The sequence below is a fragment of the Equus przewalskii genome, chromosome 16 (genome assembly GCF_037783145.1).
Source record: "Equus przewalskii isolate Varuska chromosome 16, EquPr2, whole genome shotgun sequence".
Classification (NCBI taxonomy): domain Eukaryota; kingdom Metazoa; phylum Chordata; class Mammalia; order Perissodactyla; family Equidae; genus Equus; species Equus przewalskii.
This window is the reverse complement of record NC_091846.1, coordinates 21,248,924-21,275,674: the sequence shown is the minus strand read 5'-3', so window position 1 is coordinate 21,275,674 and position 26,751 is coordinate 21,248,924. Positions and strand designations below refer to the sequence as shown.

At 38.9% G+C, this 26,751-nt stretch overlaps 1 protein-coding gene and 1 long non-coding RNA gene across 2 annotated transcripts in view; both read right to left on the bottom strand.

Annotated features, from left to right (window-relative positions):
- Nucleotides 1–2,745, bottom strand: part of LOC139076335 (uncharacterized) — a 35,773-nt gene extending 33,028 nt beyond the window's left edge. The window contains exons 1-2 of the long non-coding RNA XR_011527824.1: nt 2,238–2,745; nt 602–735 (exon numbers count right to left, since the gene is read on the bottom strand). This is a non-coding gene — a long non-coding RNA (uncharacterized lncRNA). The remainder of the gene's footprint in view (nt 1–601; nt 736–2,237) is intronic.
- A 2,076-nt stretch (nt 2,746–4,821) lies between these two features.
- On the bottom strand, nt 4,822–25,904 carry SPRYD7 (SPRY domain containing 7). Its single transcript, XM_008538586.2, has 5 exons — nt 22,710–25,904; nt 18,072–18,188; nt 15,029–15,195; nt 10,675–10,777; nt 4,822–7,321 (listed from the first exon to the last, which is right to left on the bottom strand). The coding sequence occupies exons 1-5, from the start codon at nt 22,813–22,815 to the stop codon at nt 7,224–7,226; spliced, it is 591 nt and encodes a 196-aa protein (XP_008536808.1). The 5' UTR covers nt 22,816–25,904; the 3' UTR covers nt 4,822–7,223.
- Nucleotides 25,905–26,751: the final 847 nt, after the last annotated feature.

Below are 26,751 nucleotides of genomic sequence, written 5' to 3'. Positions count from 1 at the left end.
TACCAACCACTAAATAAGGGTAATCAAATGTGAATTTATCAGATGTTCTATCCTGGCCTTTGTTCTGTCTCAGACAGTTGCAAGAGGATATGTTTTGTAGGATTGCTAAACAGTCTTTCATGCTGTCAACATTATAAAAGATATATGCCTAAATTTCTGGCTTCTATCAAAAATCCTTTAGAAACCTTTAGAAATGGTTAACGGATTTATGTAATCACATGGCAGGATAGAATAAACTTTATACAGTGCCTGACAGTGCGTGCTTATATTTGTTTAACGAATGCTGAATTACCTGGATTTTGCTAACTATGTCACTTTGGCCAAGACACCTCATCTCCCTTGGGCCACTTTCTCCATGTGTGAAGCACCAATTTGGTCAAATGGTCTCTAAGATGCCTTCTTGCTTAACAAGTCAGTTTCAAAATTATGTCTTCCTATACACCTCTGGGTGGAAAAATCCCTTTCTTACACAGCATGAAAATAACATAAAACTTTTTGCCTCTAAATATTCCTTTTTTAAGTTCCAAAGGTTGCTGCCTTAATTTTTAGTGTTCAGGAATTTGATAAGCAAGTCCAAGGTCACCTACCCACCCATACTCACCATGATTTTACAGATTTGGATAATATTCTTCCTCAGCCTTGACTTTCAGATTGACAGGCCCATGTGTCCAATGGCCCACTGTCTCTGGGTCACTTTATGCTCTTCCTTGTGCTTTTTTCAATTCACCTTTTCACCTGAAATGCAATAAGCAAACCAAACACAGGTAAGGAAAGACAAGTTTTGTGTCTTGTTTCTTATAATGGTTGATACTGATAAATAAATGTCAAGCAATAGGATATATTAGAGTATATGAGGAAGCCACTTGGGTTAAAACTAATTCGACCTGATCTTGTCTTTCCAAAAGGGCCTGATGTGGCCTATTGAGCATGCACTGTACATCTGCTTAAAACATTTGCAATGTCCCAAAGACAAGAACAATGCCCTTAAAGATAGGGACATAACTTTCCCCACATCGGCATTTATTTAAGGACAAGCATCTCTCCCTAAACTAAGGAATTACTGACCCGCTGTGCTCACCTTGTGACTGCTGACCTGCTGTGTTCACTTATCTGCTGCGTTGGTAAAGCAATCTCGTGACTATTGCAAAAGGGACATTCCTGTCATATGGGATGCATGCTCTTTGTTCCAAGACAGTATATAACCACTCTGTACACCTCACTAGTTTGGTGCCCTTCCTTCCTCGGGAAAGGAAGGCCCCAGGCTAGTCCCTAGATCTGGCTTATATTAAACTCACCCCAATTTTGACTTATAGATTGATGATGGATTATTTGCATCAATAATACAATTCTCTCTTCACTTTTCAAAATCCTTCCTAATGATAGCATTTTACAGATAATTTTGATTGTGACCACACCCTGGACTGGTACTTCAGAGATCTCTTTCTGAGCTTAAATAAAACCTAGGAGACCATACTTATATTTCTGACAATTTATCCCCAAATATATAATCTCGGTTTCTTGTTCATTACTTGTAAGTCACTTCTTTCTACTCACAGAACTGTGTGACACGTCGTTTACCCTGTGAGTTGGCACTACATTCCTAGATAAACTTTAGCGTCATCTCCCTTGCCAGAAGGAACACGAATTTTAATATGACAAATCCTAGGACAGATCCCTGGAGACCCTCCATCTCCTGCTCCCTCATTTCCAACTTAACTTGTCTGGAGACTCAGTAACAGTATGAGTGAATCAGAATCACAGAGTTTTAGAAAACATCCAATTCAGCCTCTCACCAAGCAGGAGCTATATTTTCGAGATCTCTGGGATAGTGATCTAGCCTGTGTATTCATCATATCTTATTATTTTCTGTATTCTTGATGCTTTGGAATCTGGGGTCTTACTGACAGGGGAGGGAGTGCCCTATCCAGGGTTAGCTAGTTCCTAGAGACAGCAATCAACTCACCCCAGGAGCCTGCATTTCATTTGCAAACGACGCAATCCAGAGCCCTCACCTCTCTCTGGCTCTTACACTCCAGGTCAAGATTCCCCATGCTAATTACCCTGGGGCCACGTACCAGACAACTCAGGACAGCCGCTCTGCCTAGAGCCTGCTGAACTTATTCAAATTAACCCATCCTAAGTACGCTTACCCTGCCTTGCCCACGGAAACCACAATAAAGGCTTGTGTCCATGCCTTCCTCTGCTCCTTTGGCCTCCTGAGCAACTCTGGTGCTTACCTGTGTGTCCCTGTGTGGCGTGGTGTACCCTCTTCTCTTGGGAACTGTAAGAAATTATCTTTTTCAACGGCAATCATCTCTTGATCTGTCGGCTCACCATACCTGAATAATAATAAAACCTACATTTTAAAACAGCTGTTAGAACAATTCCAGGGACCAGAAGTTCATTTCTTCGCAAGGCAGCAATTTTAGCAGTGAACTAATAGGAAAGTTCTTTCCCATCTTAAACTGAAATCTGCTTCCCTGTGCCTTCCAATAACTCTGCCTCCAGGGCAACAGAGAATGTATCTACCCATTTTTTTCAAGTGATGAACTATAAGATCTGATACACGTCTATGATTATTTCCTGAAATACATTTGTGAGGATCACACACCTATAGATTTTTTTTGACTTTATTTCTAGTCTTCTTATAACAGTGAGCATTTCACAAGTCATTTTGGCTTTAACAGCCAAGTGGATTGAACATTTTCTTCTAACATTCCCAGTGTCCTCAAGGATTATTCATTCATTCATTCAAGGATTAATTATGCTGACCCCCAGCAGCCTGGTAGCCTTCACTGGCTTATCAGTGTCTTTTTTAAAGTGCAGCGTCTGCTAGAACTGTTCTACTCCACACGTGGCCTCACTACCACTGCTTCCCTGGGTCTGGGGACCAAGTTTATCCTTGTGCCTGGCATGGCGTCAACTAAAGTTTCTGAATCCTTTTAAATAAACTGCCATGAAATACAATGTATCCTGTAATTAACTAAATTCTGCTGCAGCTTTTTAGATTTTTAGGTGTGGATATAAAATTCACCATTCTTTAGTATACAGGGCTTCCTCCAGAGCCAGTCTTTTCTCTTATTTTTAAAATTATTTTTCTATTCCCCAAAGAATATTGTAAAAAATTTATCAGATAAATATAAAAGAGATTGTCCTCTGTAATTTTATTGCTAAGATATAATATTTTGGTGTATATTACTTCATACTTTTTCCTATACATAAGGCTCTATAGTTTTTGTTGTTATGGTGGGTTTTTTTGTTTTGTTTCGGGGTTTTTTTGGTGAGGAAGATCGGCGCTGAGGTAACATCTGTTGCCAATCTTCCTCTTTTTGCTTGAGGAAGATTGTCGCTGAGCTAACATCTGTGTCAATCATCCTCTATCTTGTATGTGGCATGCCACCACAGCATGGCTTGATGAGCGGTGTGTAGGTCTGCTCCTGGGATCCGAACCTGTGAACCCTGGGCTGCTGAAGTGGAGCGTGTGAACTTAACCACTACGCCACCCGGCTGGCCCCTGTTGTGTTGTTTCTACTGGGTCATATTATGCATACAAATATTTAACAATTTGCTTTTTGCATTTATCAATATATCTTGGATCTAGAGCCATACTGATGAATAAATTACAATTAGCAAAGTTCCTTGAGGGCAGGGACTATCTTAAGTATTTATGAAACACAAAACACAGGTGATTCAATTGTTGATTGAGTACATTGTAATGATTCCTATGCAAATACAAACTACACATTTCAGCCAATCCTGGCATAATTTTTCCTTTAAGTTTCTGTAGAACTCTTGGATAAATGATGTGATTCATTTATATTCCTAATTATATCTAACATTTTTCTGTGTTTACACCCACTATTTCACTAATTTGGTCCCAGTTATCTTAAAAGAGCAAGTTGAAAGGGAGTCTCGTATCTTACTCAGTAAATGAAAGAACAATAGTTAATTGATTCTACTACTGTGTTTCCACTCATTCATAGGAACAGCACAGTTAGCGCCCATCAGTATTTCCCTGACAGGTTGCATAAATAATGCAAATTAATATAAGTGGTAGTTGATTATATTTCACTTATGAGTACTATGCTTGATTATATCGGGGTACAGGGAAATTCTACAGTTTTGACTATAGATTTTCTTCTCACAATCCTATCTAACATTTTTGCAATATCTAAAAGAAGTTATTGACTTATTTTATCAAGATTTGTCCAAGGTTTCACTCACATTCCCAGCTGTGCTTTTGCTGGTCCACATCTAGACTTACATAAGAAGCAAATATACAATAAAAAACCTGCGTGAGGAACAATACCACCCATGTGTCTGTTTTCGTTAATGATTTAGAAAAGCCTTAATTCAAACTGTATTTTATACTATTCTTAAGTTAATTTATAATAGTTTGTAATCCAAGTTGAAAATACATTCAAATAATCTTAACTGATGAGCCAAAGGCAGCTAGTTAAAAGTCAAATTCTCTTTTTCTGGTTTTTAATATATAAACTAATTCTAAGATTTTCATTGTTTCTCACAGCTAACATCGCAAATCCCTTGATATTGCATATCATCAATTAATTTTCAGTCTAAGTATGAAAAACTACACTAGTATGAACAAACGGATTTTTGTAATATACAGAATCAAAACCGTGGACACTGTTTCTTCAGTCAGGAACAAATGCAGGTCTCTGTGTTAACCTACAAGAATGTTTGATGTCTCACCTACGTCTACAGTTAGCTATCATTAAATATTTCGGCTATGAGTGTCTACTGTACTGATATTCTATTAGCTTCATGAAAGCCTTCAGTTTTAAATTTCTCCTAGCTCAATGCAATTTTTTAATAGACTTTATTTTTTAGAACAGTTTACAGAAAAGTTTAGTACAGAGAATGTCCATATATCCCCTCTCCCAGTTTCTCCTGTTATTAACATCTCATGTCAGTATAGTTCATTTGTTACAATTAATAAACAAATATTGATACATTATTATTAACTGAAGTTCATAGTTTTCCAGATTTCCTTAGTTTATATCTAATGCCTTTCTTCTGTTCCTGGATCCTGCATTACATTTACTTCTCGTGTCCCCTTGGGCTCCTCTTGGGTGTGACAGTTTCTCTGAATTTCCTTTTTGATGACCTCAAGAGTCTGGAGGAGTACCACTGAAGCATTTTGTAGGATGCCCCTCTACTGGAATTTGTCTGAGGTTTTTCTCAAGATTAGACTGAGGTTATAGGTTTTGGGGGGGTAATTTTCCTAAGAGAAATGAGATACCTACAGATTAAAAACACAGCTGGACTTCATCAAACCATGGTCATGGACATAACTCATGTATCGTTTTTAGTACCGTGCTTATTCTGTGTGATTAGAGACGGAAATGCTAGTCTTGAGAAAAGAATATGATGATAAAAAAGGTTGGCTTTTAAAAAAATAACTGAGGTAGATAACATTGTAAAGACAGCAAACAATAATTTTAATTTGCTTTCCCAAGTAAGTATGTTCTTTATGAATTAAAATTACTAGGACAGAAAGTCAGACAAAAATGCATAAATAATATAGTTAGTTCAATTCTATATATCTTCAGAAGAAACGTTTGAGTTTTACGTAAATAAATGTTACACAAGTATATCTATGTTTTCAAAGCACATTGTCACATTTTTGTCTACCAAATAAACAATAAATAAAAATTGTGCAGGATTCTCTTGTCCATGGGTCAAAAACAGTCTGTCTTAAATCCTTAGGAAATTCATAGTAGGCAATCATTCTCAAAGAATTCTCTCCTGAGCAGTGGTCCTCCAACTTGAGCCTGTTATCAGAGTCACCTGAAGGGCCTGTTCAAACACACGTTCCTGGGCACCATCCCCAGCACCTTCTGATTCAGTGGGTCTGGGGTGGGACCTGAGAACGACCATTTCTAACAAGGTCCCAGGTGATGCTGATGCTGAAAACCACTGCTTTAGTCAATAAGGAATGCACATTTATTAAGTGCCTATGATGATTAAGGTGTTTTACACATATTACCTTATTTAACTAGTTACAGAATCTTACCGAGCAAGTGTGATTATCCCTTTTATAGACAGGGAACCTGGGCTCAGAGAGACTGAGGAACTTGCCTGAGGAGATAATGGGATTAGGCAGCAAAACTACAGTTCAGTTCTCGTTCCATTCTAACGCCATGGTTTTAGTACAGCCTACTGCTCCTTGTTGAGTGACATGTGTGCATCCGTGGCAGGCTCATTTAAAAGGGAACTGTACCAAAGATGTGCACAGTGATTAGTTCAGGTTAGAAGGGTGTTAACTCAAGGACAGTGATTCTTACTGAAAACTCGGCAAAGGCTCAGGGTCATGGAGAGGATCACTGATCTTCCAAAATAATCAGGGGTGAAGTGAATTTACTGCATTATTAACAAAACAGGAAAAACAGGTGTTTAATACAGTACCGAATACTCCTTAATTACCACTATTTTATTATTCTTTACAGAAAAACACACATTTAAATAAAAGTCCTTAAAAGAATAATCTCATTTACGTTGAAGTTTAGAGCATCGCACTACTCTGCAGGTCTGCCAGCGTCGGCTACATCACCAGGCAGCCACGGCCTGCTCTAGGATCGGAGAACAGCACGAGGGCCTTCAACAAAATGCTCTACCCTTACTCAAACACTTATCTCCTTTCACACAACAAATCGAAAGCAACGACACACTAACAAAATACACAATTTAAATTTTAAGTGGTACATTTTACAGTAAATAAGTCGCCAAAAATGGAGCTGACAGTAATATAAATTTCTGTCACTTTGTTTTACTTTATATAAAAAAGGACACTGAGACACAAAATTATTGAACTATAGACTTAAAATAGTTAATGAGCTTTAAACTTAAGAATGACAAAAAGCCCACCCAACTCTACAGCTCTATCCAAAAAAATATTTTATGTTAAGAAAGATTCCCTTTTAAATACCAATATACATATTTCCACTTAATATTGTTAATCAAACCCATAGTTATATTATTTAAATAAGAATTAAATAAACTGCCCAAAAGGCTGATTTCATATCACAAAACATAAGTACTTTAAATCACAATTTCTGGGCTGTATATTGAATACAATGGTTCCTTAAACATTAACAAGCATATTTTTAAGAATATATTTTTATCTATAGGTTAGGTAAAGCTTTATTAAATGGTAAACATTTTTAACAGTGCAGAAATACAAGTTTCAAAGACAAATACATTCAGAAGATTTGCTGTTCAAATAATATTTTTTCAAAACCAGGTGGAGGAGTATGATAAAATTCACTGAACTGGCAATCCAAAATTGCACTGTCATCAACTAGAGATAGAAAAAGAAAGAAAATAAATTAGAAGCAAACACCTTAACCTGAAAGAATACATAATTATAAAATAAACTCTTTCCATAATACCACAGTATCAATAGGCAAGAAGAACAAACATATCTGCCGTCCAGGTTACAAAACATGGTCCTACTGGGTAAAAATAGACAAAATGAAAAAAAAATCTATCAGTCAAAAACACTGAAAGTATATATACAGCAGAATATTAATAATTATCTCTAGATGATGTACTATGGGTGATTTTAATTTTTTCATTATTTGCCAACATATATTTCCTCAATTTTATACAAGTAAGCTGTATTACTTTTTAAAAAATGTTTTATTTTGAAAAATTATAGATCCATAGGAAGCTGCCCTGAGTCGTGTACCTTCATGCAGCTCCCGGCAGTGGTAACTACAGTGCAATCCCAAAACCAGAGAGCCCACACTGATGCAATGCTGTGAACCAGACTGCAGGCCTGACTCAGCTTCTACATGTCTTAACCAGCAGCTACTCAAGAGAAAGGAATGCATACGTCCATACAAAGACCTGTGCAGGAATGTTCACAGCAGTTTTACTGGCAAGGGCCAAAAACTGGAAACAACCTAAATACCCACTTACAGGTAAAGGGAAAAACAAATTATGATATATTCACACAATGAACTATACTACTTGGCAATAAAAACAAATGAATTATTGATACATGCTACACCATAAATGAATCTGAAAACGATATGCTGAGCGAAAGAAGCTAAATTTAAAAAAAAGAGTACAAACTGTATGATTCTGTTTATAAAATACTCTAAAAACGCAAGATAATCTGTAGTGACAGAAGGCAGGTCGGCAGTGCCTGGCTGGCGCTGGGGTGGGGAGTGTGGTGAGCAGGAAGGGTTCTAAGGAACAGGAGGAAACTTTTAGGAGTGATGGATATTTTCATTATCTCGACTGTGGTCATGACATGGGTGTTCACTTCACAGCTATTTGTTAAAATGCACATATATGTTTAATGCACATTACCAAATATATTTCATAATAAATGCTGAAAAAACCTTAAGTACTTCATTTGACCTTCATGAAGTCACTAGTGATCTGAACCAGGGCGGTTTCAGTGAAGTGGTGGTAAGACAGCCAGAGTGGGCTGAGGAACAAATGAACAATACAGCAAGGACGGTAGTGTACACTAATGTGTAAGAAACGTGTCCACACAGAGAAGGGTCAGCACAGGGCTATTGAGGGGTAAGAGTTTAAGGGAAGGTTTTGGGGATGAGAATGACTCAGAATGTTTATAGGCACTGAAGAGAGAGGCTGATGACATGAGAGATAGATGGAATAACTGACAAGGTGAAGTCCCAGGGTTGGGGAGTTTGAAATCTAGACCGTACACTGAGTTTTCTGACATGAAGGGTACCACTTCCTCTGAGATGGGATGGAAAGAAGGCAAGATTAGAGTAGATCCAGAAAAGCTTCAGGAGGAGAAGGGAGGGAAGCTGGAGTTCAGTAGGACAGCCTACTTCTTTATAAAGTAGAAGAGAAGCATCTGCAGAGAATAAGTAGGGAATTCAAGAGGCGTGGTAAAGGTCCGGACTGAGCAGAGATGTAAAAGTTGCCAAAACTGTTGAGAGCTTCGATTAGGCTGGAAGTCATTACTTCATAACAACACTTTTCCTCAGTGTTACAGCTTCTTCTCTCATAGATTGTGTTAAGAACTGACAGACTGAATGACTGGATTGATCCAGGATTAAGGATGAGATGGAGGACAAAGGGTGACGGCATTTGTCTTATTTTTATCTTTGACAGTATCAGACTACTAAAATATTTGGTTTAATGGGACTGATTTATCAATTTCAATATATGAAATATACTTTACTATATATAATTTACTATCTATAGCTTTACTACATTAAGAAATAATGCTGGATCAAAGAAACAATTTAGAATAAAATTTTATTTGCTATACTCATTTGCGTAACTTAGTCATTCTACTGACATTTATTTCATTTCTCAGGCTAAACTATTTTGAATATTAAGCTAAATTTCCATTTATTTAAGTAAATAAAGGAACTGCTTTTAGGCTTACCTATTATGGCAAGGAAACTAACCTGAGTTTAAAAATACATTTTTACATATAAAAACAGAAAATTAAAATCACTGAAAAGTAATTTTTATGAGAAAAGAAGACTAATTAAAACCATAACAAAAAAGTAGAGCATAGGCTTTGGTTGTCACTATCATGTTGTTAAATATTTATATTTGTCCTTGTATACTTTTCTGACATCCCAAAGTCTATCACTAACATTGCTACTTTTCTAGTAAACTGCGACAAAAAATGTCAATAATTAGTTTTTATTATGGCTCAAATCTGAAGACTTAAAGGAGCCAAATGAGAAAATATTTTTAGATCTACTAAAACCATAAGCAGAAAAATAATAATGATTTAAAGTTGATAACATAAAAAATAAAACAGAACAGAGTGATAAAGGCACTGTGCTTATGTTTGTTATTTTTTATAAGGAGAGGCACCTTATTTTTTAGAGTTACACATAAAGTATTTATGAATAAAATCATAGAACATTTGACATTTGCCTCAAAACAATCCAAGGAGGTGAGGTGAAGGAGAGAAGTGTCACAGGGTAGACGAAACCTGATTGGCTACAAGCTGATAATTGTTCGAAGCCGGGCGATGGGTGCATGAGAGTTCATTACACTCTTCCCTTTACTTCTATACATGTTTGAAATTTCTATAATATAAATTAAAGTAATTAAGTGGTATAGAGTCATCTCTTAAGTAACGCAATTCTTGGAGGGACACACTTCTGCAGAAACTATATCACTTATACATACATGGCTATCAAACGCAAAACAACCAATATGAAACTATTCTACGTCGTAATTTCTCTCGGAAGAGTTTTAACATTTAGGTAATTTTATAAAGGTAACTAATGTGCAATCTACATAAAATTCCCATCCCTAGTTCCAAAATATTCTGAAATATTCTTTCCAATTACATTTCCTGGTCATCTGATTCTCCCTTAGAACTGGCAGAAAGATCTCTGTAAATTTAGTAAAGCTTTTAGGAACTTTCTAAAATATAGGAATATATGATAAAAAAGGGAATAAAGTTATTGTATATTTAAGTATAATCATTTTATTTAGCAAGTTCTTTTTCAATACACGGGGAATAAAAACCTTCCTTGGTCCTGCACAGCAGGACTGATATCCTACTGAGTACATTTCATAGAAAAAGGTCCCTATTAACTTGTCCAGACTTCCGAATGATAATTATAAAGTTAATAAAAATGCCAAGCAAAAGTCAGCATCTGTCTAACAACGTTTGGAAGTATTTGAGCTTACCATAAACAACTGGATACACCGTCCCTCGTACGCCTGATGCGGGACAATGCATGTTTTTTCCATTCAAATACACATTTAATTCTACATGGTCATATGTAATACCCTAAGGAGGAAAGAAAATATTAAAAAAGGGTGAAAATATAAACGTTCCATAAAAGCCTGCCCAGTCAGAAAGCACTGATTGGGAAGCATGGAAACAAAAACTTACACAAAGGGTCACAATAGCTTTCATCAAGGGTTTACAATTTAATAGAATTCTACTTGAACTGAGCTAAAAAAATTAGTGGGGAAAGAGGTAAAATCCCAAGAGTCTACATTACAAGTAAAACAAACAACATTAGTCTGAATTCTAGTATTATACTCAGAAAATCTGTATTTCATATTTTGACTATTAAGATGATGTAAGTACGATAATGCCAGCCCTAGTGGTCCAGCAGTTAAGATTCGGCGCTGTCACTGCTGTGGACTGGGTTCATTTGCCAGTCAGGGGACCACACCACCAGTCTGTTGGCTGTCATACTGTGGTGGCTGCGTGTAGCTGTGATGTCATAAGCTATGATACCAGTATTTCAAATACCAGCAGGGTCACCCATGGTGGACAGGTTTCAGGTTTCAGTGGATCTTCCAGACTAGGAAGAAGGACCTGGCCACCCACTTCTGAAAAAATTGGACATGAAAACCCTGTGAATAGCAGTGGAACACGTCTGATACAGCGCCGGAAGATGAGGGGATGGAGCAAAAAGACCGGGCAGGGCTCCGCTCTGCTGTACACAGGGTCGCCAGGAGTCAGAATCAACTCCATGACACTAACGACAAAACAAAGTACTACACACTGTGGACAGAGACCTTTTAGACTCATACAGAAAACTCTGCTGTCTATATGCAGAATTTGATATCAAGCGGGAAAAACAATGAAATTTTCACCATTATGGCTTATTGTCACTGTTTTCAAGTTGTGAAGAAGGGTCTTTATACAACTTATTTCCCCAAAGAAATCATACATTTCTGTCTCTCCTTACCTTGGCTTCAAATATGTCAAGTTTATCACCAAGGTAAAGCTGCTGTTTACAACTGAATATAATTGGTAGTCAGTGTCAAGTTGAAAAGCCGAAAAACAATAGTTTAAAAGATTTTTTAAAAGACAATAGGATAAAAATATATTACTTTGTATATTATTAATGGTACAAAAATTACAATAATTGTTATTAAAATGCTGGAAAACACTTAGCCTGTACTACGTGCCAAGCACTATTCTAGGCACACGTGTACTCATTTAATCCTCATAACGAGGTAGGTATAATCATCATCTCCTCTCACAGATGAGGTAGCTAAAGCACAGAGAGACTAGCTAGTGTCCCTAAGGTTGCACAGCTAGGGAGCAGCAGAGCTGGGATTTGCACCCATGCCGTATGGAATACTCGTTCATAACTGCCATGCAATTTACAACTTTAAAACTCTCTTTAAAACGGTATATAATAGTTACTAACTGATGACAGAAAGAGAGCTTTCCTTTGAAGAATTAAGAACAGACAGCAGAGAGCTTTCAATAGAGAAACTGTCACAGACAAAGCAGCAACCACTTTGAGGATTCCTGACTATGGACAGGTTAGATCACCTTTAAAGCTTTTTAAAGGTAGAAAAAGATCTCACAGATGATCTAGTCTTTACTCTCTCACTTCCCGGTAAGACAGCAAAGGCTGCTGTTTCGTGTTAAGTGCTATAAAAGATTCTCCTCAAATCTTAGCAAAGCCAGGGTTAGATTAAACAACGATTTACTAATAGTTAAGCAATATTGAAAAGGATAAACAGATTGCCTTTGTTTCATTTCAGTTTAAGCATTTAAACATAATAATAAAGCTAACTGATAGCTAAGATTAGCTTTTTTAATGAAGAGGTCTGTTTTCATTTAAAAAACAAAAACATAATGACATAAAAAACAAAGTGTGTCACTCTCTTCCTAGGACTCCAGGAAACCCAGCCCCTCGGGTGAGCATGTGGTAACCCAGGCGCCCTCCACCCCCAGTGGCAGCATAACCTATCGCAAGCAAGTTTTAAACCCAAAGCTCCAGCATAACAGCACAATCCCAACACCAAAGAAAGAAGCGAGGAAGCATGTGAGAACCCGCACCCTCATCAGCAGTTTAGTTCAGGTATTTTCTAACTTAATCTGTACTTTTACGTGATCCAGAAACTAGGTTTGATCCTGTCATAATAATACTAAAAAATCTGATGTGTGCTATGCATTTATCAGTAATTGTTTACAGGTTTAGTGACCAGACTCTGATATTAGACTGCCTGTATTATACTCCCAGGATCCGCCCATCCGAGAAGTTCCTTAAGTTCTCCTAATCTGTAAAATGGTGATAACAATTCTACTTATTTCCTAGGGTCATTATGAGCATTAAACAATTTAACCCCTGACAGGCACTTAAAACAGTGCCTGGCCCATAACAAACGCTAGAGAAGTGTTTGCTATTATTATGATTATTACGACACAGAATGTTTATTAATCTTCTCTAAAATTAAATTGAAAAATGCAATTTTAGAATGCAATTTGCACTTTTCAAAATTATATATAAAAGGAAAAACTAAGAATAAGCAGTTGTTCCATGCATGCCTTCCTGGTGCTGCAGTAGGCTCTGCTGGTTCTGTATGTTTATTTTATGAACATAATCATTAGGTTGGATGTTAAAAGCTTATTTTTCTTGATTTCTCCTCAGAGAATGGTACATGACTGAAGTTCCACACATGAGAATGTTTTTCCTGTCTTATAATCCATTCTCCTTTTCCTGTGCCACTGTCAGCAATTTGGGGAAATTTATTCTCAAGTGTTTGAACAAGAAAGATAAAGTTAATACGTAGGGTAATGTTTTACTTTGCTTGATTCTGCATATATTTCATGTATTTAGTCTTCCTTTCATCAGAATGGGCATGAAAACTCAAAGTCTAATTTAATAATGCTGACAGACTAAAAATGACATTCTTAAATCTGCCAATTTGTGGTATCAGTCATCTCAATGAATGAGGCAGGAAGGCAAGAATAAAACACGGTAGAAGTTCCGTATATCAACAAGAAAAACGTTTGTTACTGATTATCCTTTCTTATGTTTGAATTTCAAAACTTAGTGTAAACAGGTTGACAGCCTCAGCTTGACTTCAAGATTCTCTTTCAAGAAATAACCATTTGAGTACGGGTGTTCCATATTAGGGACATCTGGCCATGATCTACAAATACAGAACCAACTATTCAAAAAGAAGAATGGGGAAAAGCAGATTTTAAAAATGGTGTATGCCTTTCATCTCCTTTATTCTTCAGTCAATTTAGGAAAAAAACGCTTTCAACAATTTACCTATTTAAAAACTAAATGTTCCTCAGATTTTTTAAATGGCAGAAAAGATCAGACCATAATTAAAAATCTTCATTCCCACATTTTTCTTCATTTTCTCCAAAATACTGTACATTTCTTTAATAACCTGGATTTACCTTCCCTGTGTCATCTTATTATTAGAAACTTCCCCTCATTATTTACAGATTCCTTTCAACTTGGTTCCAGAGCCAGGGACCCAAGGGCACCTTTGCTAAAGGAGACCCAAGGACTCTGTTCTCAATCAGTAGCTAACAGCCCGAACTCCATGTCCATGGTTCTTGGATAACACTGCATGAGAGAACCAGGTAGAAAAGACAGACAGGGATTTCTGGATTACACTTCCAACAGGGTTGCTGTGGCAAAGACAAACATATCTAGCTGGGAATAAAAATAGAGAAGTCTTAAGAACATGCAACTCTTCCTATCCCCTGCTTTCCAAAAAACTTTTCTACAATCAAGGGTTAGGACTTTGAGTCCCATTCTTTGAAGAGTTCTGGAAGTAAAGGAAGTTTAATAAGATTAAGTTTAATGACGACCAATACTCCTGATAAAATGCTGTAATTCTTTAACAGATTATAACAAATTAATAAATGTCAAAATTTTCTCTAAGAGATTTCCAGTTGCAAAAATATCTAATATTTTCTAATATAAGGGTCAGCAAACTTTTAAAATTGTAGGCCAAGATTTCTCTGATATGAGAGAAGCAGGAAGTGTTGATCGGTAGCCAACCTGTCGTTAATCCTGCTGAATGGCAATAAGGCTCACACTGACTCTCCTGGCCAGATGCAGCTCTAGAGAGCAGAGGGCAGCTAAGCAAGGCAGCAGCATCCATAGCAGGTGCTCTCTTTGGAAAAGGTGCCATCTCATTAGACCCAATCCTGGTATCCTGGAATTCAAACCACAAACTCCCAGGCAAAACTATATATACTAAAAACAGTTCAAGTTTAATAATTTACGGTGGAAAGCAATTCCACAAGAAAACTCACCACTACGTCTCCCTCCTGAGGAAGGCTGTTTGCCGGCAGCCTGTTTTTCTCCTCGTTGTTGTGGTACAGGGCCCCATCATTTCTCATCACCAGACTGTGCACATCTCGGCCCAGAGGAATCTGATTCAAGTTAACTTTCTGAGTTGCAACGCCAACACCCCATATTCCTAAAAATATAATAGTTTAAATGCCTCCAAAATCTGAAGAACACAAATACGAAAGGAGTTGTTTTAAAAGAGTGTACCTTGTTTTTAAAAGAAGTGGCGTATTATCACTAAACTATTTTTTGTTAAAAATTCTTCTTAAGGTAGATTGCAAACCATACTACACTCTCTGCAAACATAGTACAGCTTAGGAGACGAGAGCGGGCCCTGGAGTTGCACTGCCTAGGTTTGCATCCTGATTTAGCTACGTCATCTTGGGCAAGTTGCTTAACCTCTCTCTGCTTCTTCACCCCTGAACCGTGGATTCTAACAGCACTCAGCTCACAAGGTTATCATAAGATATAGCAAGACAATCCAAGTAAGCAGTTGGAACGGTGAAAGCAATTAACAAAAAATGGGTAAGTAGGGCCTGGCCAGTGGCGCAGCAGTTAAGTTCGCACGTTCTGCTTCAGCGGCCCAGGGTTCGCCAGTTCAGATCCCGGGTGCAGACAGGGCACCACTTGGCAAGCCATGCTGTGGCAGGCATCCCACATAGAAAGTAGAGGAAGATGGGCACGGATGTTAGCTCAGGGCCAGTCTTCCTCAGCAAAAAGAGGAGGATTGGCAGCAGATGTTAGCTCAGGGCTAATCTTCCTCAAAAAAAAAAAAAAGCGTAAGTAAAGCACAGAGTATTTTTTTGAAAATGCTAGCTATCATCACTATTATTATTCTCTAAAAAACACTTTTAAAGAACTACATAATGAACTTAAATGGTCTGGGGTTCTATTTCAAGCACTACCTCTGAGAAGTGCGAAATTACTATCTTTAGTTTTTGCATCTATAATATGTGACAAATAATATATAATATATGATCATGGAGAGGAGGAAATTAACGATAAGGTATAAAATCATTTTCTTACCCAACAACTTAAGTCAGTGAGTTTAAAGCCTTTGGGTCTAAGATGACTTTTCAAGCAAGTAGCTCTTCTTTTTAACCAACCAAACAGAATACCTGGAGCTCTGGATTTTGTCTCAAACTATTTCCTTTTCAGTTTTTACCAAAATCAGTTAGGAGAAGTTCTATCAACGGAAGGTTTGAGGACAGTGTTGTCGATCAGTCAATTTTTCTGGACTGAGTGACACCATCAGAACGCTGCCCGTCTGGACTTCACTGTCTTCACTTCTCAATAATTTGACTATATAATTTATCCTCCAAAGTGGGACAATTTTAAGAGCGACATGAAGTGATGATACTAATTTCATGGGACAACAGCTCTAGACGGGGTTACAGAGTCTCCTTCCTCCTACAGAACTGTGCACTCTGTGATACACTTTGGCACAACTGCCTCAAGCTTTCATTGAGACATCAATGCTACAAACACAATGCTACAACCACACGTTTATTCCAGGGATATCACGAGGATACCATCCTTCACGGAAATCTACATAACAATTTGTATTAGATTTAAGGCTCAAGAAAATATCTCCTTCTCTTGAGAAACAAGTGTGTAATACTTGAGAAGATTACAGTAACCAGAGACATTTTGCAGATAATTTATAAAAGAATGAGATGGAGGATATGTTCATATCTATTTCATACACTTAAGAAAATCAGTATTTAAAATTAATTTAGAAAACAAGCCCCAAAGAGAAATTTTATATCATTCAAGCTGGTCGAATAACAATAGGATTAATTTACCCCACTCTAGTTTTCCTATTCTGTAACTAAATTACTCATGCCATATTCCACTAGAAGTTTCTTTATAATAAAGCCATAGAAAAAAATTTCCCTACATCCAATACTGCCACAAGTTGATTATTATCGCAATACTCACACAGAACTGGCTATACAATTCAAGAAACTCCATAAATTTTTTTTTTTTTTCAAAGATTTTATTTTTTCCTTTTTCTCCCCAAAGTCCCCCGGTACATAGTTGTATATTCTTCGTTGTGGGTCCTTCCAGCTGTGGCATGTGGGATGCTGCCTCAGCGTGGCTTGACGAGCAGTGCCATGTCCGCGCCCAGGATTCGAACCAACGAAACACTGGGCCGCCCGCAGCGGAGCACGCGAACTTAACCACTCGGCCACGGGGCCAGCCCCAAGAAACTCCATAAATTTTTAAAGAGAAGTATAGACTTTAGAATTCTATAAGAAGTTTTTTTTTAGTATTTAAAAAAAAATTTTTACTTCTTTGTTTTTTTGGTGAGGAAGATTGGCCCTGAGCTAACATCTGTTGCCAATCTTTCTCTTTTCAGTTGAGGAAGAATGGCCCTGAGTTAATATCTGTGCCAACCTTCTTCTATTTTGTATGTGGGACACAACCACAACATGGCTTGATAAGCGGTGTGTAGGTCTGTGCCTGGGATCCGAACTCACGAAACCCAGGCCCAATGGGCAGGACTTCCCATCTGAATTCTAAACCTGCTGACTGCTTGAGAAGACACTGAATCAGGGTATCTCAACAGGAGCTAAGAGAAAAACTAAGGGTCATAAAAATGATTTTATCCTAAGATAAAATAGCAAGAATCTACACCTTATATGCTTGATTAAATGAAATGGTGCATCCAGCTGCCATTAATAATTATATTAATAATAATGCTAGTGCCTTACGTTGATCCAGTAAGTCCTGTCTTTAAAACACTTTCATACATGTGGCTCATGTGAAGCAGAAAGGGCAGCTCCTGGGATCCAATTTTACAGATGAGATGAAAACTGAGCCTAATTTAACTAAATTGACTAATTAAACCAAGATCACAGAATGAGAGGTAGAAGGAAAGGTTTTCTAAGTAACAGTTTGGTGCTTTTTTTATTACCTCATTAATCTTTTTCATATGGTGAAAATTACTCCTAATGTTTAGAACACCTAGGACTTCTAATACGAAAGTACCATTACACCAACCTGTGGACTGGATTTTAAATTCAAAGTAGCTTTTGTTTTGATGTAGAGGTGCACTGGCTAAACAACCTCCTGTTCCACATATTCTTCTCCCATTTTTCACAATGACGACATCTGTTCCTAAACAAAAAACGCAAACACTGTGTAAAGTTTTATATTTTCTTATCCAACAAGCAAGGTTAATTTCTGTTTCACTTTTAACTCTTGGTCCATAAAAACAGGGATACTACGTGTCCTGTGAAATACAGAAATAGTGATAAATTATTTTAAATATTTAATTCACTATTTTTTCCGCTAAGAGAACATTTATATTGAACATTCATTTGTGGCTAGAAATCTTGGTTAATTAGGCAGCTTCATATAAACTGTAATAATTCTGAATTATACTGAATATTTAAAACACTTTTAAGGTAGAAATAGACTAACTTTCCTCAATTTTTAGCCAATAAATCAATTTGATGATTTCATAAATCTCTTAATGTAAATAAAAACATAAACACTTAAAAGAAACTTTGGTAAATTGCTATAATTTTCAATTCAATCCAAATGAATTAAAACAATCTACTAAAAACTGGCTGAATATCTACTAGGTACAAGGTACCATGCTAATGCCTTAGTCAAGTAAGAACTGAAGACTACATGGCATATGGAAAGGAAACTGCATCTATGTTCTTAAAATGAAAAGTGCTAATTTTAGGATCTTAAAATGTTTCTAAGATAGCTACTATCAATAATATTGCAAATACTTAAACAGTGTTTTAACATCATTAAATGCATTTGATTCACATGGAAAATTTTAGTTTAGCTCAAATAACATTTGCTAGATGAGAGTGAGAAAGACAGCCTCTTGACAATGTGACCCCAATACCAATTCTTTTCCAAATCTTGATTTAGGGAAGCATGTATATCAGAGAATATGAAGAGACTTAACATAATTCTAACATGAAGCTATAGCCCATAACGCTGAGGCATGTGACTTCCGAGATCCATGGCCAACATCCGCACTTCGCTGGTAGTAAGTGTACAAGCCAAGCAGATCTAGCTATTAGAACTGTACGGGCCTCCTCTAGAGGAGGGTAAATAAAGCCAGAACACAGTAACAAAAGGTGTTAACAGGGAGGCAGTTCTCCCATTAACTCACTATTGAATTCATATTTAAACAGAAAATTATTTGGGACAAATATATAAAAGAAATGTAAAATTTTCAGATTCTATCACAATTTGAAACTGGTTGATTTGAGAGACACTCTCTCTTAAGTAAGGTAAAACTAAGATCCTGTTATACAACTATTAAAAATTCCTTAGTATCCTTTTTTTTTTTCCTCTAATAACAAACGTTAACCCCCAAATTCTGGGGAAGTACCTTTTTAAATAATTTACATCTGGCTACCCCATATCCGTCCAGCAGTTTCAACTGGAGAGCATCCAGGGCCTAGCTCTTCCTTGATGGCAAAGACAGCGTAGCGCTGGGTATCTGGCTCAGCAAACAACTGATGTAGAAATCAGAATGAATGAACACGCTCTGCCAAGCACTCTGTAGTGGACATGCAGCATCTGTTTACCCTTTCCCAACACATCTTCCTCCGGAGATCAAAACAGTTCCAAGGAAGCTGACTCAGTCTCTGGCTTCAGGGGTACAACTTTGACCCAGGCTAAGTCAATCATTGCATTCCACATTTCTCGGCCACAGTAATTGACTAAAGAATGGTTATATGACCTAAGCCACTATAAACGAAGATAATCTCAGGACTTTTGCAGAGAATGAAGGAATTCTCTCATTCTTGCTGGACCTGAATGAGGAAGCCCAGGGAGCTGCTGAAGTTATCACAGAAGCCAGCCTTGAGCAATAAGCAGCAGAAGGCAGAGGAAACAGACGAAAAGAAACCCAGTCCTTGGCAGCACTGAGTCTGTCCTGAAGCCAGTGCTGCCTTTGAGCTGTTCTCAGTTACCTGAACCAATAAGCTTCCTTTCTTGTTTAAACAATTGTGAGTTGTAGTTTTTACTACTTGTAACTGAAAGCATCCTAGGTGAAACACACTGCAAAGAATTATGCAAATAAATGGTATTTCTTTCTTAACCAGCAACGCTCTGTGGTCCCCACACATAGCAAAATCTTCTAAGAACAAGCTTCTATAGTAGATAACTTATTACCTTGGATATCGTCCTAAGATGCTAGGTTAATGAAATTATCAGAAGACTCTAAATACAATACAGTCCACTCTGAGTTGGAACCACAGAACCAACTGTGAGCAGAGTATTATTTTCTTACTTTAATATCACTTGTTATCTCCAAAGCATTTTGCTAGGTATGGAGAAGTTTTTTATAGAAAGATGAATATATTCAGAGAACATTCTGGAGGATTCGTGAATCATTAGGGAATTATTTTAAGCTTATTCTATTCCTCTTTTTTTAAGTATAAAGATATCCTCTATTTGTATCTGTGTGATTTGGGTAGTTTTATTAATCATCAGTACTGCTTAGAAAGTCAAGGGAAATTTGAGTACAGACAGAACACATATAAACAGCCAAAGAGTATGTTTTCAGAAACATCAGACATTTCCAAATGAGTAGCACCCCTTTCAAAGTAGCCACCTTGGAAGACATTCATTTCTAAAAAGTCAATTCACAATTAAATGCAGAAGATATGGCAAAAATGAAGATATTTACAAAAACGATGCCACAGAAAGTCCCAGAAGAGGAATTCCAAAATGGTTTAAATAATGCAGCATCACCAAAATAAGTGACAACTTCGAAAGAGACAATATTTGTTTGGATATGAAATGTATAGTCTATTTCCTTAAAAAAAAAAAAGGCAATCACACTCTTTAGGTTATCTAATATAACCTTTCACATATCCAAATACACACACAGGTGCTCAGTGTACTTCTCTTATTTTCATCTTTAGATGAATTCATGCTTGAAACATACTCCTAACTCAACAAGCCTTTCCTCTCTTTCATATCACTCAGTTTCTAAAATCAGGCTGCTTCTGTGATTAAAGAATTTGAGTTTACTGGAAGACAGGTTAAGAAAAACTTTCCATGCAGGCAGAAAATTTGGAGACAGCATCACTCTATTGAAAGTTGCTGTGCAGCTTTGGAAAAAGGAGAACATAATGGAATGAGTACAACTAACCAGCTCTTCATGGAGAGACCAGAGAAAAGGACTACTGTAAAGAGCAGACTGCAGTAATTCAGGAGCTTGATGTTAGAGATAGAAGGAGCTAAAGCTCATCATCAGCTCCAGGAACTATGCACGTTGTCCTTTACAGTGTTCCCAGCACCTACAATAATGCCCACCACCTGACAGTCACTCAATAAATATCAACTGAGTAAACGAACAAATGAAATGGAAACGTTTTCTGCAGAAAATTAAAGGACTTGAACACCCACTGTCTATAAATAATGGATAAGAAACAATTTTAAAAGATATATATACACACATACATACATTATATATTTCTGTATTAAGGTTCTATATTACACTTGGGATATCTAAGAATTAAAAGTAAATACCCATTTACAAAATGGTATACAATTATCACATTTGTGGTTTAGTCCATGCTATAGAAATATAATGGGCAGAGTGCTTCCAGAATTAAAAAGAATCTGGGCAGGAGAGGGTTCAATATTTATAAATACACATTGAGAACTGCCTTTATGTCAATGCATTGTCCTTTAGCCAATGAGAGATGTGAGAAAAACCGAAAGTGCAGAAGTATATTTAGAATAGAATAACTCACAAGAAGACAGTACTCTAACTGAAATAATTTACAGTGGGAAATCTCTCCTTCTAGAACCATACTCCAGAAGCACGGAACTATACGGGAAAAGTCTAAGAACAGAAATAATAAGGTGATGAAAGAGGCTACGGAGGGGAAAGGAAGAATGTTAAAAGAGAAATTATATGCCCATTTGAAATTGGGAGGGAAAAAACATAGACGCAAAGGGGCAAAGTGCTGTTTTATTTTGCAACAGCCTGATCTGTTGGGAAGAGGTTACTCGGATGGAATTACAGCACCTCCGATGGTGACTAAGGAGGAGTCAGGCCGTGGGCGGTTTTAGCTGAAAGGGTATGTTCTGACCTGAGACGCGACTTCAGGCTTCTGCAATCTGCCTTGTTTTGACTTTAGGAGGTGAGAGGAAAATCACTTCCAATAAAAGAAGCTTCAACCTTTAAATGACGGGCTAAAGAGAAAACTGTCAGGGCAGAAGGAGCCGCGATCAGACCCAAAGCACTCTGACAACGTAGGTTTTGATTGGAGATGGGCAGTAGGGCACTGTGGGAGGAGCACCCGAGCGCTCCCCACTCCCCTCGCCTGGGGACCTCTGACGAGTCTCAGGAGGCGGCATCTCAGAGGAGATTCCAGGGAAAATGGGTAGGTCCACACACCCATCCTCGATGACAGGAGCAGGAAGGGCTGCGGAGCCGTGAACACAGACCCGGGCCGGGGTGGAGTCGGCCGGCGTCCGGAGGAGATCCGCGAGACCGAATCGGGTCAGGCAGAGTCGCAGGGAGAGGAGCGCGGGCGGCGCCGGCGGGGCAGGGCCGCGTGTGGTGCTTCCGACCCCCGCGCTGACCCCGACCCCCGCGCCCGACCCGGGGTGGGCCGTTGGCTCTGGGGAAGGGAGGGCCCTTACCCATGTGCTGCGTGTCCAGCTGCACGGCCGGCATCTCCTTCAGAGGGATGTGGCCCGTCCCGCCGTCCCTACAGCACCGCAAGCAGCAGAACACCGAGGCGGCCATCACGCAGGGACCACCGACGCCGTCGCCGCAGCCTGCCGCCCCTACACCGCCGCAACACCGCCCCCCGCCCCTAAGCTCCGCCTCCCGCCCCCAACCCCAGCGGCGGAGGCCGGTGCAGCGACGCCCCAGGCCGGGAGGGCGCAGCGCAGGCTGAGGCCAAGCCGGCCTGGGCGGAAGATGCAGAGGATCGGCCGGCGGGGCTGGTGACGGGGCGGGGCAAAGAGCGTGACGGGCAGACGGGCGGAAGGGCGGACGGGCGAGGGACGGCTTGCGCCTGCGCGGAGGCTCGTTTGTGCTTTGGGCGGCCTCGCGTATGCAGTCGTATCCTGACGTGTGACTGAGGTTGTCTGGGTCCTTCTCACACTCCCAGGGCTACTCGGATGCTGTGTTTTTAAAACTGTGCCCCCCCGTTCGTCATCACCGTTAGGGATGAATTGACGGAAGCAAATCAGGCTGGGGAGTGGGAGTTGATAAAAAAGAACCCCGAGGTTTCCCCCCGCGCACTCAGGGCTGAGAACGTTCCCTCCACGGAAAGCCTCCATCCCCCTACGGTGGCTGCTTTCTGAAGAATTTCCTCAAATCCTAAGAAGACGCACAGGCCCCAGGAGTTGTGCCTGTTAGCGATTGCTCCGTGGAGGTGCACCTGCAGCTCTAAGTCGGCCCTGCTGCATTTTAGGGGCAGAGATGCGCATTCCGTGGCCCTTGATGCTGCACGCTCGGGGCTCGCAGGAGATCAACCCCGGAGGGGACCACTGGGGCGGGGCGGGAGGGCGATTCTTGCCCGGTCTCTTCCAAGTTGCCTCTCTTCCTGGACCGGGGATTCCGAGGAGTGCGTCAGGAACCCCGGAGGCAGCGGGAAGGCTGCTGGGCCCGTAAGGGAAGCCCTCGGTTCCTACCGCCTGCTGCTTTCTGCTCCCATGCAGGAGGCCCTCATGGCGGTCGTCATCTCCTTGCCTCCTTAGATCATTCATCCCTGGTCGGTTTTACGTCTTCAGATTCTAGTTGACTTTCACAGATGGTCTGGGACCATCTCCAGAATGAACCTGGCATAAACCTCGGCTCCTAAATAAGGTTTCCATCCTGAAGGCTTCTCCAGGCTCAAGTCCTGGGAAAATGGACACAAAATGCCCACTTAATATGTAATGGGTTCCTCTACATAACTTTTTAGGGACCTAAGTACAACTATCTTTTATGGAGAATTTTTCTCCACAGAATAAAGTTATTTTTCAGAGTTCCATGTCTTCTTGCTGTCTATACAAATGGTGTTTTCACTACAATACTTAGGAAAACCTCCAAGGTTTGTGCTTTGAGATTTAGTTACCGTAGGATTAATAACCAAGTTTATTATTTAACTGAAGGTAGACCACCCCCACTGCCTATAAAGTACTTTCTTGGTAATCATTTTACACATGAAATTTTCTTTTACTGAAGACGACCATTATTCTGAGAATTTACTTAGTGTCCCAGTTTTATTTCCATTGAGAGGGAGGTGGGGAGTTGAATAGAATGTTGAAGAGAAAATTTTTCTGCCTGTCTGTGAGGTAGGCACTGTTTCACATATGTATCTAATTGAATTCTTAAAAGGTTTCAGGGTGGATATTGTCCCCATTTTATAGATGAAGAAGTAGGCTGAGAGGGATTAAATAACCTGTATAGCTTCCTATGGCTAGGTAATAAAGCGGAGGCTTCAAAGCCCATCAGTCTGACTCCTAACCTGTATCTGCTGCACCAGATCATGCTGCCTCTCACATTCTGAAGATCTGACTCTTGTAATTAATGCTGAAATCCTCTTAAATGTGCTCTCAGTTCAAAATGCAAATTTACACTTTATTTTTGTGTTTCGTTAATCTTCATATTGGCTATAAACTGCCATAACTCACGTATAGACAACATCATAAAGTAAATTAGTTGTTATAAGGTAAAATATTGGTTCAGAAATATTATTACAAGTAGTGCATGTATTAAATGTATAATAAACATTTAGGCCATTCAAGTCAGTCATATCTTCAATGACAAGCCAGACTATTAGGTGGCTGTGAATTGGCTGTTACTGTAGAGGCAGAATTGCCACAGTCTTTCCCGGCTGGGAAAGTAATCTGCCGGGGCACCGCTCCGTGCACTTTGCCCCCATTGTAGCCGCTGACGTGTACTCAGCAGTATGAAGCAAGCAAAACCAGTTAGCTCCTGAAACGGACTTCCCTGTCTTGGCAGATAAATGCCATCTGTGAGCCGGAAGACCTTATTCTTTCTTATATGTGGGATTCTATTATCCTTTCATTATTATTTTCAAAGGAATTATCCTTTCTTTTTGAAAAGCACAGTGCTAAAGATATTTTGACAGTCTTTCACAGCTATCACTTTAAATAACAATCACAAATACAGCCTACAAAAAGTTTCCCAATAGTTCTTCAGAAGGTCATTTATCTAAGTCAAAAGCAATCACAGAGAACGACTACTTGAAAAAAAAAGTCTGTCTGCTTTGGCGATAGATGCCAAGAACTCGGAACTGATAGGCCAGTAATGTAAGGCATGTGTTTCCAAGTTGAGTTTAACACCATGCTCAGGGTTTTCTGTAATGGTTTTTATGCCAGCCAGACATCTCCTGTTAGTGAACTTCATGCTCTGTCCTGGGTCATACAAAGTGGTTTCTTTCTTAAAAACTCATTAATCAGTCATTAAGCCAAACATTTTTCTTGGAGTAATCCAAACCACATGTGTGATCTTTTAAAAATCAGAAACATTATTAAAAAACTCGTACTTCTGAAAACTAAAAATGTTTCTGGGGCCTTGATCTATTTGTTATTATAATTTGGAGTAAGAGTAACTGGCATTTACGTAGTGCTGACTATTCCCAGGCACTGTTGTAAGTGCTTTTTGTAAACTCAGTTAATCCTTTTAGCAACTCCATCAGGTAAAACTATTCTCCACTTTACAGATGAGGAAACCGAGGCAAAGAAAGGTGCCCAAAGTTGCACGGTGTACAAGTGATGAAGCTGGATTCCAGCCCATGCAGTCTGGTTCTGGGTCTGTGTTCTTAACCACTCTGCAAGCCACCTCCCCAGGGGCCTACATTTAAGAATAAAGTCCTCATTTTTATTTGTTTCCTTCTTTCCTCTTACCTCAGAAGTTGACATTTAAATTTACCTGGCATTAATTGCACTCATTTAATCTGGATTTGCTGAATTATAAAGTATTTTACCCACATTCAACAACCAAAAATAAATAAGAAAAATGACATTGAGAACCTTCTACTGCAACAGCTCTGCTCTGTTGGCAGCACCGTGGAACATTTTCCAGGGGTGTCCTTCACAGGGTGTCTCTAAATGACCCAAAGAAAAGGATATTTAGTACTTTCAGTTGCTAAAACAGTTAAGCTAGTTTGGAGACTGGAAAATGCAGAGATGTGACATCAAGAAGGAAAAAGAAGATGGAGTCAAAGAAAAGAATTTGATAGAGGTGCAGGAAAAAAAATGAGAATAATAGAAAATAAAGCAGAAAGTTTTTTTAATATTGAAAAGGAAAAATAAGAAGCCAATAGCAGGTCCCAGGGAATGAAAAATGTCATTTACCAAAAATTTTTGACATGGAAGCACCGTACCTTCATCTTCTGCCCCTCCGTGGAAGGCAAAGCACGCTGTCATAAACGAAGGGGAGTTCTGTGATGCCTCCCCAAGCTCAAGTTCTCTTCCTTGAAATGCAAGTGTCCTGGAGTGCTTCTAAGTACTTTTTCCTCATCAAGTTCACTTCTAAGTACCCATTACTGCTGCAATGATTAGCAAAAAGAGACACTGAGAATTTTTAAAAAAGGGCGGGGTGGGGGGGCGCAAAGCAAAGGGCATTACCAAAGTAGGTTTGCAGTCCCAGAAGAAATAAAGGAAGATGAGGGCAAGTAATGTGGGTGCTTGATCTACACTCCCTGTCTAGTGGTACGGAGGT

What these genes read in the sequence shown, in the direction of transcription:
- SPRYD7 (XM_008538586.2), bottom strand. Translation starts at nt 22,815, where the DNA reads ATGGCCGCCTCGGTGTTCTGCTGCTTGCGGTGCTGTAGGGACGGCGGG. An exon ending in GCTGGACACGCAGCACATGG is followed by an intron (nt 18,189 to 22,709) that starts GTAAGGGCCCTC and finishes TTTTTTGTTTAG; the next exon opens with GAACAGATGTCGTCATTGTG. An exon ending in CTCAGGAGGGAGACGTAGTG is followed by an intron (nt 10,778 to 15,028) that starts GTGAGTTTTCTT and finishes TTTCCTCCTTAG; the next exon opens with GGTATTACATATGACCATGT.